Below are 13,861 nucleotides of genomic sequence, written 5' to 3'. Positions count from 1 at the left end.
AAAAAAAAAAGAGAGAGAAAGAAGGGTGCTGTCTCCCAATCAACTTTTCACTGGTTCGCTGTCAAACTTGCAAAATACTGCAAAAAATCATTGTAACAAGGGATTTGGATTTTGTAAAGCAGATCATTTTAGAAACATGTGTTGTTTCTTTTCTTTTTGCCATTTAAATAAAAGCAACGACGTTATTTTACAATTCCACCCATTACTGCAAAACAAAATGAGGTGATCTTGAACTCTTATGTTACAGAGCAGAAATCTCTACAGAATCAGTAAAGAAACCCTGTGCATTGCATCCTACAGAACCAAATCCCAATGATGACAAAGTCACCAGGTCAGCATGTTATGAGTGCATGCGCCTCTGAGCACCCATGTTATCCCATGTTACAAGGAGAAATAAAACAGCTAATAGAAAAGGGATCACACCATGACACCCCAGAAATCACACCATCCAATCACCAGCCACGCAAACGTTAAATCATTCTAAGCTTAAAGTAAGCTTATCCTTCTTTTTACATATGTTACTGACCAGCATCTTTACAATCTTCCTTTTGTATCAGTGATGCTTTGCACCTCAGCACCTTAGTTCAGGACCCTCACAGAGTATGTTAAAACAAAACAAACCAAAAAAAAAAAAAGACCAAACACAAACCTTTTTTTTGGAGAAGGAAACGGGTGTGAAGACACACAACTTGATTCAGTCAACGACCGGGAACCTGTCATCGGGAGAACGGGGAAAGAGGTCTCTGCGCTCTCGACTGTAACATGCAGCAAGATATACTGGCTAAAATACCACGTGTTTGAAAGGAAAACTGCTCAAACCTACTTTGCAAGTTCTCCAGGCACAGGATGAAGACCATTTATTATCTCAAGCTAACTGTGAAAGATTAAAATTTAATACAAGAACCATGCAACCCAGGAGTCAGTCCTCTGAGGATAGTTTCCTAACACCTTCCTGAAGAAACCCATCAGACTTTGCATTGTGCCTTGAGGTTGATAAGCCTTGCCTTTGCAAGGGAAAGCTCCTAAATTAAAGGGTCTTGGCTAATACCCTGCTGAATGCAAAACTGTGAGGATGCAAGTAAAAACATCCAGTGTCTATAGACCCCTCAGCAGAACACCACACACATCCCCTCAAACCTGAACTCCCTACTCTCAGTACTAGGCTTTACATACATCACGTTGATAATAAATGGAACAAATGTTATTAAAGAACACCAAACAGAGTCTGTCTCTGATTCAAAAGGCGCAAACCTGGTAGGCAGCCAGCTGTAGCCTCCAAGACATCTTCAAAATTAGCCCCACAAGAAGAACATGCTACACAACTATCGCAGATAAATGACAGGCTGTCCTCTGCCAAAGCAGAGGTAGATAAACTCCTGAGGCCACCAACACTGTATTTTTTAATCAAATGTCCAAATAGTTGATTTTTTGAAATGCAAATTATGCATTAGGTTACCTCAGCTTCTTTCCACGCCTTATGGACTGTAAAGCATGGCCAGCCTGGTACCCTCTCATGTACTGCCCAGGACAATCATAAGAAGAGCTGCCTAACTCTCTAGTTTCTCCCAAGAGAGAAAGTAGAGTGACGGAAGCACATTTGAATCCCTGACAGACTATGTTCTTCAGCAAGTTAAGAAACAAACAGAACCCATACTTTCCTCAAACAGTCAAGACAACACTGAAAGCTCAGACACGCCACTTCAATATTGTCCTACATTAGAAAATAATGATAGCAAAACAATGCAATTCCCATGTCATGCCAAATCACATCTGGATAGTTGAGACCTTCCTAACCACATGAGCTTCTAAAAAAGCCATACACAAGAGCAATAAGTTGGAAGCACAATAGATGAAACTCTTCATATTAAAAGAGAGCATTTCTCCAACACTAAACAAATATTCCTTTCAGGGAAAACATGACTGTTCTCTATAAAACGACCTCAAGCACAGGTAGGTCTGGTAACTTTCAACATGGCTTCAACAGTCCAAGTCTGCAGATTGTAGTAATGCATTTGGCAAGGCTGGAAAAGTTGAGTACAGAGGCAGTGTGAATGCAGTAAACCATGGTCTTTTCTTCACTGCTCTATGCACAACTCAAGAGAAGCATCCAAGCAAACTCAGATCTCAACAAATACATTCACAGTCACCCGAGAATCATTTAACTCCCATCATCTGCACTAAGAACTACAAAGTTCAAAACTACATTTGAAAATCTCCAAAGAATTCCTCACAATACTACAATTAACAGGACCTAGGTCCACAAAACTTGGCATTTTTGAACAGAGTAGGGTTTCAGAGAAGTTCTAGTTTAAGAGAAGAAACCTTCTTTCACAAACACAATTTCTTCCACTGGTGATCACACATATCTCAGGTCTATTACCAATCCCTATGTCAAGACCTCTGCTAATCAGACCAGGTGGTTCTGGTAACTGCATGATAATTGCAGAATACATCACACTCAGAATCTTCAGCTAAAAAGAAAAGTCAGTCTTTCAGATAAGAGAAGCCAAAAAAAGAAAACTGACTGAATACCTGTGTTCACTAGCCTGCCGGACCACATGGAAATGACTACGAACAATTAAAAACAAAATCATTTTCTCAATCACTGCTACTGCCAAGATGGAGATATACAAGTGGAGGAACCAGATTAGAGAGCCCCCAGGCCAGCATCACACATTACTTCAGGACTGGGTGAAGAGCCCACTAACTGGGTTCAAAACCATTAGCGGTCATTAAAGAAATATTCTCCATTGTTTATAATTGGTGCAGAGATAAACAAGTGCAGTGCTCAACAGGCAGAGGATTTACCCCCTTTAGTATGTTGCATTTGCACAGTCAACAGAGAACACTGTCCACATAGCAAGACATTCACTCACCTTTAAGTGTCTTCACATGAACTGGCAGGTCACTCTTGGTGCTGTACACATCTTCCCCTGGAGACTGCCGTCTAATCAAACTTGGGTCATTCTGGACAAGCCAGTCAGCCACCTTGCTCTCCGCTGACATCATTTCTGTGTGAGCTGGTTCCTTACTATAAGGTCTTCTCTGCCTGAGCGAAAATTTAGTTACGTGATCTTTGATCTTTATTTTGCCAGGGGTTCCATCGTCAAATTCAATGGTGAAAGAGGCATGGCTTTGCACAACTGGGGTTACTATGGCATCAATATCCTTTGTTGGGATCTCATGAACCTGTGTTTCTGGAGATTTTGATGGCTGCTGAAATTCTTTAGTTGGGATCTCAAAGTAACTTGGCTCCCTCCGGAAGGCAAACACAGACTGTTCTTGGGAATCTCTATAGGTAGAAATATTACCATTCAGTTCCTCTTCATGCTGGGTCATCTCTTTTGATCTTTCTACAAGAGGAAAAAAAAAGTAAATTAACAAACATTATCTGAAGTACCTAAACGAACTAAAGAAAAAATAGCAGTTCTGTACTCTGGCCTCTTCACTGAAACGTATGATTTCCAATGACCAGTATTTCTCATATTCACTTTACCCTTACTCCCACTGTTCTCCAAAGAGTTAAATACAACTGTGTACATACACACATACATGTTGGCAGAATCTATGTGACTGGTGGCATTTCAAGATTTTCTGCATACCTTTCTCATACATACTAAATAACTCCACAATTGTTTTAACCTTGACTTACTTTAGTGGAAACATCTTAATTTTCCCTTACCCTGGTTTCATCGGCAGCAATCTACACATAGCAACATGCAAATACAGCAAGTACAAGAAAAGTGGTAATTAAAGCCCTAAAGCAGGATGACTTCATACAAGAAAGATAAGAAATACGCAGAAATTTTGTCACCTTTCACCCCCATTCTTTTCCCCACAAAATCACCTTAATTACCTGAGTAATGCTCTTCTTGCCTTCTGTCCTCATTGTTTGCATCATCCTCCCCCCACCAGGAGGGCTGCCCATAAAGAGGGGTGCGATAACTACTGGTCTCTAGGAAGAAGATATTCACAGAAATCAAGCACATGCCAAGAGGGGAAAAATAACAGGATCAGATAAGATCATGTACCTGTTACACTGCAGTTATAACAACAGCAAATTATACATAATAATGGGAGTGTTCAGCTTTTTTCCTTTCCTTTTTCACTTTCAGCCGGAAGAGGCTGACTTCATCTCTCTTCACTCTTTAATAGCTGTGATCCCCAAATACTGGCTTTTCTCCCTTTCCAGACTCATTATTCACAGGAAGTAGAAGATTTTCAGCAGGACAGACTACAAAATGCCAACCACAAACTCATTTGCAATTCAGGTGAAAATCAGACTTTTATCCTGATCTTAATTAGGAAGACTTTAGCTACACTCTTTTTTCCTCCACCACAGACTGGGATGCTGTCAGGCCAGGGATTTTCTCCAGCTATTCACTCCTCCCACTCTAACTGATACACATCCCACAACAGGAAATTCTTGAAGAGTTACAAATTTAGGGAAAACAGTAAAACCATCTCCTTACACATACATAAAGCAGAAGTAAACTCTTGCTCTCAAAAGCATAAAAGTAAGTCAAGTGGATCACAGTCACTGCAAGACAGAGATTTTTTTTTTCTCACGGAATCATTTCTTCCAGAAGAGCCAGACTTCAATCACTGTCTCTACTCAAATAGCACTCACTGAAGATCAGCAGTTCTTTGCACCAACAGGTACTGGAAAGAACTGATTCACCTCTTCTTCCTTTGTCTACCATGAAACTCTGCATTTTGGCACTGCCTTAGGCTGCCCCGTTCATGTTTCAAGTAAAAAAACAATACAGCTCAATTTACCTGTGGTAATAGTCATTGTTATTTATAATAGTTTCAGAGAGGCAAATGAAGTAGCTTTTCTTCTTTCAACTAGAGGTGATAGAGACGCAAGTACAGGTTGGGGACTGCGGTTAACACCCCAGTTTCGCACACTCTCTCCATCAGCACACACTTTACTGAACACATCAAAGCCCAGCCAGCAGCCCAAGCGACAGTTGGGCTCTTACCACCAGCTGCTGCTCAGCTCCTGGCTTTATAATCACACTGCCTGTGCCAAGCAGCCCTCACACACAACCCTGCCACTCTGCATTCCCTGCTTTAATAGGGCCAGCACAGATAGCAGTTGGTGGCATGAAGGAAATGAGGAGGGGAGGGGGGGAATTAAGAGTCAAAGCAAAAAAGAAGCCCGACTTTATGTTGCTGTTTATAAAGCTACCCAAACCCAGTGGCCACTGCCTAACATTTGTTTTTCTAGGACAGTTCCAGAAATGCATAAGCTTATACTTTATCAGACCACAGGCAAAAGTTTTGCTGTACAGACCCAGCCCACAGGACCTTTTCAAGAGATTTTCATATTTCAAAACTAAACGCACTGCTTCCCTTCACACCGAGGATCAAAAGAGTTGAAGTATTACTCTCTGTTCTGCCTAGAATGTGCAGAAGATAAACTGTGTTCCCATTATGTAGGCAGTCCTTGAAAGTTCAAAGGAGGAAACATTTCTCACCATGAATAAATTGCAACTGCCAAGCAACGTGTGTCATAGCTGAAAATGGGTAAACTACTCCAGGAAGAGGGGGAAAAAAGCAACCAACCTATTCAGAAACCTGTCAAAGGGAGAGGAACCCCAAGACAGTTTGGGGCACTGCTAGGTTGAGACCTGTCCTGAAAGCTGAAGAGAGCTCTCAGCCACCCTTCAGACTCGTGGAGCAGACCCACATCCCACACCCAAGTGGGATCTGTTGTGCCCACTGCTTTCAGGCACACTCTTCAATGGATCATCACCACCTCCATCAGGGGCTTAACCCCCAAGAAACAAAGGACACTTGTCTCAGATTTGCATGATCAAATCTGACCAGTTCAATACTGATTTCTTTCCAGTTGCTGGTGGAAATGCTTAGTTTTCACAGAGGCAGAAGCTAAAACAGCTCATTATATACTCCAGGACAAACCTTCCCAGTTGCTGCTCCATACATCTGCAGTTACTAATGCCTTTTTACTGCAGGGGAGAAGGCAGCTAGGAAATAAGGTCAACCCTGGTCAGACCCTCCTGCTGAGGGAATTTTGGGATTGCATGTAAAGCAAAAAAGAAGGATTAAAAAAAAAGAAAAGAAAAGAATTTACAGAGTAATGAGCCACTTTTTCTACCTTCTCAAATTTCCTCCACTAGCCTAAAAAGCCCTAATAGGTGCTTGGAAATTCCCCAAATTCCCTCTCTGACGAAAGCCAGCACAAAGCCAAACCCAGCATGCTTGTGGTTGGGCAGAGCACGCAGGGTTCCAGCAGGGCAGGAGCCACTGAGAACACATCCTGCACACACTGCACTGAGGGCCATGACATGAGGCCCCGAGCCCCACCAGCAACAGTCTGTAGCAGTGCATGGCCAGTGCAACCCATCAGATCAGTTATTTTTCCCTTCCTCCCCTCTCCCAGCCACCACTACAAACTGAAACTTCATTTTGAAGACTGCAAAAAGCACAGTTGGGAAACCAGGGAGTCAGTATCTTGCTAGTGGAGGACAGTTTCAATATTTTAAGAGCAATTAATGTTTCCACGGAGCTTTCACGTTAATGTGCTTTTTGATTAACATTATTAAGCGATGCAGACACCCTCTTTTTCAACTTCTGCTACACGTGGAGAGATTCTGAGCCAGAAGAAAATATCCATAACTAGAGAAGAGCTCCATGAATTTGCTGCCTTGCTCATGTCAGAAACCACAGCCCCTTCTTATCCTCCAGCAGAAGTGCCCTGATGCCTTCCTCCTGCTCCAACCCCATGGAGCTGTACAGAAGGGGTAGGAGGCACAGAAAGGCAGCTAAACAGATGGCAGTGACAGGTGCAGGCCAGGTAGCAGCCACATATGCAGTGGTGCTGCAGGCTACCCATTGCCAGCTGGGATGCGTTTTGTGTAGCAGCCTTAACCTGGACCAGCAGCACCCAGAGCAGCACACCTGCCTGTGTCCTGAGCCACACGTACTGCTACATGGCCTCAGCCTGCCCGATGGATCTTGATGTGAGCTGGGAGCTCTTAGATGCACAGAGGCTCAGGGCTTGTTCGAGTTAGCAGTGAAGCAAGGAAGGCCAGTGAGAACTAACAGTCATGTTAATGATATGAGACTTCCTCCAATTGATGGCAGCTCGTTACCACCTCTTCTCGATTCTGTGCCAGGCTGGCCAGATGGTGCCAATTCATTTAGACATATTCCTTGGCTCATCAATTCAGGCAGACAGCCTGAAAACCATCCTTTTAGATAACTGAATTGAGGTCAGCATGAGCGTTCAGCCAGACACACACAGAGCTACGGGTGACAGTGTAATACAGGGAAAGCACTGACATGCACATGTTCTGCTCCTGGATTTCAGTCTTAGAAGCAGCCACTCAGAAGGCAAAATGAAGTCTGTGTTAGTACAAAACAAGGGATGCCCACGTGTTTTTACAAGTCTAAACTAATACAGAACTATTGATCATCTGAAGAGGCACCACAATAACAGAGAATGAGTTGCTTCAGTGCAAAGGATGTACTTAGAAGAGAATCACAGAGAACAACACAAGGGCAGGACCAAAAACACAGTCCAGGTGATGAAAGGGAAAGCAGAAAGTCTGCCTTAATGCTGCTCTCCATCAGCAAATGGGCAGAAGAGCTTTCACGATGAGCACAGCTCCTACAGCACCAGTCTGATGGCCTTTGAAAGTGGCTGCCAGGCTGGGACAGGAATAAGGGCTCACTCTGCCTGGGTCCACGCAAAGCTTCAAACAGTCTCTAGAGGGACACAGACAGCAACAGCAAATTTCTGTGCTGACAGAAGCACACACAGCTTTGAAGCTGTCTGCAGCAAGTCAGAACACCAGCACGAGAAATCCAGCTTGCTCTAAGTCAAGCTGTTTTTGATTCATTATTAATAAAGTAAACGTCCATCTTAGGAAGATGCAGAGTGGGCTTCTCAAGGTAAGGGCCTTGGGGGAGAAAAAAAGAGAAAAAAAATATGATGATCTAGCTTTAAAAAATTTTTAAAACTAATTTCTGACATCTCTGCTTTTTTCCTCCTCTTCAAAATACAGAATTGAAACATAACAGGAACAAACACAAAACAGCTCTTTGGCTCTTCACTGCAGTGCTTATTTCGTGCATGCAGCAAACCTAAATTCAGGACTTTTGTACCTACTGTGAGTGCACAAAAATCCTGGAGGCTTTCAAATCAGGCTGATAATCATAAATTTATTTGTACCAATTACACAATGAAGCCTTCAGCATGCTGCAGATACCGCCAAACTAGCACAGATGAAAAGCAGATACACCACTGCTCTCCTACATTAGAGGCCAGGGTGAAGCTGTGTGCCCAAGTAGCTATTACCATGATCTCATGGGGAAAGCAGCCAAGGACCATGGAAACACTGCACAACCGGGCACAACTCCCACTGCTCCTTGCAGACTTCAGCATGGACACAGACAGGATTGGCAAAGGGGCCACTAACCCAGCAAAGAAGACTGTTCCATGGATCTCAGGAGAAGCCCAAGTCCCGCTCCTGCAGTTGGCAATGCCCATCTCAGTCACAAGCTGTGGGCAGCCTCCATGCCTGGAAACTCAGGCCTGCAGCAGTTATTCAGAGGTTAGGCATCAGCCTCAGCGTTATCTAGTGCCATCAGCCTGTGAGGGCTTAAAAAATTACAGTAAGTTTAGATCAGCCTGTGCTGACAGCAGACCACAAAGTAGCTTATCTCATCCCCCACCTCGGCTCAGGTAGCAACAGATGGGGAATGCAAGTGTTAGGTACAACTGAAGGCTGTACCTGGTCTCCTCATCACCTCACGCTTTAAGCACCAGAGCTGATGGCCTTTTTTAGTATTAACTCACAGCAATATCCAACCACAGGCCCTATCAAACTTCTTGCCTTAAAAACATCTCACAAAGACTGATGGTTTCCTGCTCACAGGCAACACACACTAAGAAGCTGCATGCCCAACAGCATAAAGAATAAATGTCTGAGCTGTTTCCAATTCCCTCTGCTGGATCTCTTTATCCTCACCCCCTCACCTCCTCCCCTTTCTAAGCAGCTCTAATTGTTCACATTGTTTTATTAAACCTCTTCCCTGAAAGCCTGCATCGCCTCTACCTCTTTTCCAGCCAGGCCCTGAGAAGAGATCCTTCTAAAGGCTTTTGTCACCCAGACCTTACTTTAATTAGTCAATGCAAATTCCTAAATACCTACGGGCTTAGCAAAACAGCTCTCTCCCCAAAGCCTCTTTCTGCTGCCATAAGCAAGCCCTCTCCCCGTAAGAACACAACGTTCCTCTTTCCACTAATCATTTAACTTGCAGCCACTCCTCCAAGCACCACAGAAAAGCTGTGTATGTGTACAGCAGTAGACAAGGTGAATTAGTCACACTGCAGATGAAAAAGGAACCCACTGATCATTCTGCTCACGTGACAGAGATGCTCATGGGAGAGCAAGGAGCTGATTTAATGCTCAGGCTCCTTCCCCTGCTTCACAGGCTTCAGTCCAACCAGCAAAATAATACCAGCAAAATAATTCCAACAAAACATCCTGAATTCCCCCACCTTTCAGCAGGTTAGCAGCACCTCAGACTTCTCACAGTTGCCCATCAGCCCCATTGCATGTGGCATCCTTCATCACTAGCCCTCAGAAAGTGCTCACAGCCCCCCCCCCTTTTTTTTTTGGCCTTGGACCTACAGTCTACACTCACTACCAATGACAAATACACAATACATACCCATGAGCCACACGATGAGAAATGGGTCACCCTGATGAACTGTCACTCCATGCCTGACTTTGAAGATTTTCCAAAATATCAACCACTTACGCTATGTAGGTTAAAACCAGCCAGTGTGTATTTTGGAAGGTGGCAGGAATAAAAATGAGAATATTCATGCAACAGAGCAGCAAACACAAACTGGTTATACCTAGACCTCACAGACCAGTGACAAGCAACACCTTCCAGAACACAGCATCCTTCACAGCACAGCTGGAGAGCTCTCCACCAGCGAGGTTCACCTCTTTTCACCCTCCACAGTGTCACAGCTAATCACCGACTTCATCCCTTTCAGCCCCATGCTTGTGAGGCAAAGTCATAAACACTCCCCCCTCGGGGGGCAGGGCGACCCACAAACACATCTAAATCAACATACAGTGTGAGAACAGCAGTCAACACATAGGTGTGTGTGCATTTCCCTGCACAGCTGGAGGGAACAAAAACACAGGCAAATATACGAGAGAGAAATATTACTCTGTTTTAGTATATTATGTCAGCTTAGAGGGACTTTCACAGAGACAATACATAGGAGATTAAGGTCAGCCAACCCACTCCAATTAGGTATCAAAAAAGACCTTAACGGATTTATCCAAAGTTGTACACATTTCTAGAAAGCTGTTCTATCTATGTATAGATCACCTTTCCCAAGATCCTGTCTTTGCCCATCACCTTCCTCTCCCTACCCCTTCCTCAAACAGATCCATTTTGCACATGGACAGCTCCCAGTCACTCTGCCATTCTGGTAAGCAAGACTCCACTCTGTCAGTCATTAGTCATCAGGATGCTTTAGAGCCATATTTCTTCTTTTCATGTATCATCAAGATCTAGAAAACCACCAACTGACAACTGAGCCAAACAGGGAGAAGACATACCAGGGTAGTACGTAAAAAGGAGGTAGGAAGCTCAGAAGCAAGGAAAAAGTGCTGGGAATGTCTTGGCCCACCATGGGAGGGAACAGGGAGATGGAGGTATGAAAAAGGGTCTTCAAAGGAAGCTAGCAGTGAGTAGAGAAATGTGCAACAGAACAAATTTTTCCAGTGGACATGATGCAGCCAGGTAACAATGAATCTAAAGCAAACACCTCCCAGGTTCAGCAGTCAGTTTCGATCTCACATAACGAGGTGTTAGGAAATACAGTAATTTAAGACTGTTTAATACAAGACTCTTTGCAACAAATCCCTTGCTGCCACTTTGCTCGCCTTCCAGTACCATGCATCTTCCACTCTGAGTCACCACCTCCGTTCAAACACCAGTTCATGATTAAGAACATAAAAATAGACCAGACAGGTGCCAAGGAACTCACCAAACCTGCTCAGCCCACAGGCTCTCCAGCATTCACAGCAACAAGACATGTGTGAACCACCATGCCAATTATATTTTTTCTCCTAAAACTGAGAATGTGAAATACTTAGAGGTTTAGAAAGATGATCCTTTAGTATCAGCTTCTACACCGTGTAACTCACACCACACTTGATTCTGACCCAGTGCAGTGATCAAGCAGCACTTTGACTGTTGTGAATCTTGACTAACTGGTTCCTGAGCAATTACCTGTAATTGGCTTCCTCTCTCCTTTCTCCAGCTTTGCTTGTGGGGACTCAGCGTAGACACTGTGCTCCATGGGCTGCTCCACCCTCTTCATTGTCGTGCTTTTAAAATTCATCTGAAGCTGGCTGGTGTACTTCTCATGCTGCAGAGACATAAGGACAGCTGCAGAGTGCCCATGCAATCTGCATGGCAGCCTGTGGCGACGATAACCTCCCTTGCCCACAAAGTGCACTCCCTTGTGGCAATGCAAAGGCAAATGTTGTGGCTAAACTCTGTGACAAATGGGAAACACACCTACGTAGAGGCTAGAGAACACAAGTGTCATCAGAGAGGCTTTCAGATACCTCATCTGGAAGACAATAAATGACAGTTACAGTCCATGAGGTCACATAGCCCTGCAAAATAGCTAATTAGAAAACCCTTTAAAAAGTAAACTAAGAACAATCAGAACTTATGCCATTTTCCATTCAGAATTCAAATTCTGAAATCCCCTTTGTTCTTAAAGTTATTAGTTCTTCCCATGCCCCAACTGCATTATCTCAATTTTTCAGCAAAGGCAATTAAGATGTATTTTAATTATTTCTTTGTAAACTCTCTCACCAGTGAGGAAAACAATGAGCCTGCCTTAGAGCAGACTCCACATTAACTTGCGGCTTAGTAAATGGGCTAATTAAAAGTGGGTTTATTACAAGCAAATTAATAAAAGGGTGTACCCATCCAGATTACCCCTGAGTAAAGTCAGTGATTCATTTACTCAGTCCTGGCTGTTACACTTCTGATCCTCTCCAAGTCCTAAATCTGAAACCAGGGCTAAGACAACATCATCTGCTAGCCAACAGGTGATGCCTGGCGCTGGGGGCTGAACTCAGCTCAAAGGCAGCCTTCCTGCCTCTGAGGGTTGCTTTTCTGTCTTACATCAGGAGATGCTTGTATATTTTATTCCTGATACTGAAATTTTTGTTTAAAGAACACTTTACTCTTAAGAGGACTGCTCAGTAAGGAAGACTGTGGAGCTTGAAGGCACAAATGAGATAATGGGAATAAATTAAGCAAAGTTCAATCTGCTGGAGGAAGCATTACAGAGCTGGTCAATGTCACCATGCTCAAGGAAAGGCAACTGCTCTCCACTCCTGGGGCAGAACTAATTCTGCTCTGCTTCACCCCAAAGTTAATGCACTGACTGCTCTTTAACACATTATGGCTTTAGTAGCCTTTTTGTTGGCTGCCACAAGATCATAAATAAATTGATCTAGATGTTAGCAGCAGAGTAAGAGAGATCAGAGATGAGATAACTGGGAAACGCATCTGCTTTGGCAAGCTTCAATCCAAGGACAGCATAACAATGTGGATCATTTTTCTGCTGTATTTTAAAACTTGAGACAGCGTGATCATTACTAGAGCACCAAAAGAAATGACACCTGCACCCACACACCCTTTGTACCCACACACCCTTACCTTTAACGCTTCTTCTGGGACCTTGTGTTGAATTTGCTCCAGGACATACATGTTTGAATGTACAGACCTTGTTAAGGAAACACCAAAGGAATCGGATGCAGAGAGAAATCTAGTGTTTAGTCATAAAGAAAACAGCATAAAATAACAAGAGGTGCTGAAAGCTGCCTCAGTTGCATAGCAAGACAGTCTTTGATGTGTGTATTTTGGTATAGAGGGTGCAACTATATTTTCTTTCTGGACCCAATTGGAGAGTAGCATGCAATAGGAGCAGTGAAGGAGCTCAGCAGCTCAGTACAGGATGAGGGAGCAAACAGAGCCCTGGCTCAGCTTGCAGCCTGCTCCCAGCTCCCCACAGCATCCTGGCCAAGACAGAGCAGACTTGCATAGTCAGAACAAGGCAAGGCCTTTCATCCAGGAAACAGCAGTGACTGAAAAGTAAATCAGGTCATGAGCTGCTGTGACCTCTATGGAAGGGAAGCATTCAACATGTCTGAACCTAGGCAAAAATCCCCAGCTATGCTGTGAAAAGAAAAAAAAGAAAAAAAAAAAAAGAAAAAAAAAAAAGCAGAAAGGAAGCATCTGACCATGGCATCACAAACAACTCAATCAGGACAGCACAGCACAAAAAGGATGAAAGCGGAAAGATGGAAAATGTTAAACTAAAAATAAACCAAGAGATACTGGCAGAGCATGGAGACTCCATGCAGTCTGTGAGTAAAGCTGTAAATGGAAGAAGAAACAGCTCTTATGCAATAGAGTGCAGCTGATTTGGAGGCCATGGGAGATGCTGCCATCGCCACTGAGCTGAACACGGTCAACACAGAAAGCACTGCTAAGAAGCACAGCACCACAGCAGCAAAGGAGAGGAAGAGACTTTAACAGCTATAGCAATCATGCTGAAAAAGAGCCAAGTCTAAAACCTACATCCTCAAAAGCTTTCCAGTTGAGGGCAATAAATTCTACAATTCATAAATGCAATCATTCATTTCACGTGAATAGCCATGTAAGGGCTGCAGGACTAAGCACTTAACTCAGCTGCTTAATGCTCAGAATTACTTTCTATAAAAAGTTTAAACCTGTATCACAGCCACTAAAATATGACCTCAAGGTCTTA

General features: G+C 43.5%; 1 protein-coding gene across 11 annotated transcripts in view; it reads right to left on the bottom strand.

Annotated features, from left to right (window-relative positions):
- CEP170B (centrosomal protein 170B) overlaps nt 1-13,861 on the bottom strand; it is a 55,855-nt gene that overhangs the window by 24,275 nt on the left and 17,719 nt on the right. For 6 of the 11 annotated variants that reach the window (XM_019615920.2, XM_019615919.2, XM_019615921.2 and 3 more), the window contains exons 5-9: nt 12,748-12,806; nt 11,296-11,434; nt 3,857-3,955; nt 2,877-3,353; nt 653-755 (exon numbers count right to left, since the gene is read on the bottom strand). In XM_019615920.2, the coding sequence (XP_019471465.1) occupies nt 653-755; nt 2,877-3,353; nt 3,857-3,955; nt 11,296-11,434; nt 12,748-12,806 (877 nt within the window). The remainder of the gene's footprint in view (nt 1-652; nt 756-2,876; nt 3,354-3,856; nt 3,956-11,295; nt 11,435-12,747; nt 12,807-13,861) is intronic. The other 5 variants (XM_010711987.3, XM_010711986.3, XM_010711985.3 and 2 more) reach the window with 2 other exon arrangements.

This window comes from Meleagris gallopavo, chromosome 5 (assembly GCF_000146605.3).
Source record: "Meleagris gallopavo isolate NT-WF06-2002-E0010 breed Aviagen turkey brand Nicholas breeding stock chromosome 5, Turkey_5.1, whole genome shotgun sequence".
In the NCBI taxonomy this organism is placed as follows: Eukaryota; Metazoa; Chordata; class Aves; order Galliformes; family Phasianidae; genus Meleagris; species Meleagris gallopavo.
This window is presented reverse-complemented; position numbering and strand designations above follow the sequence as displayed.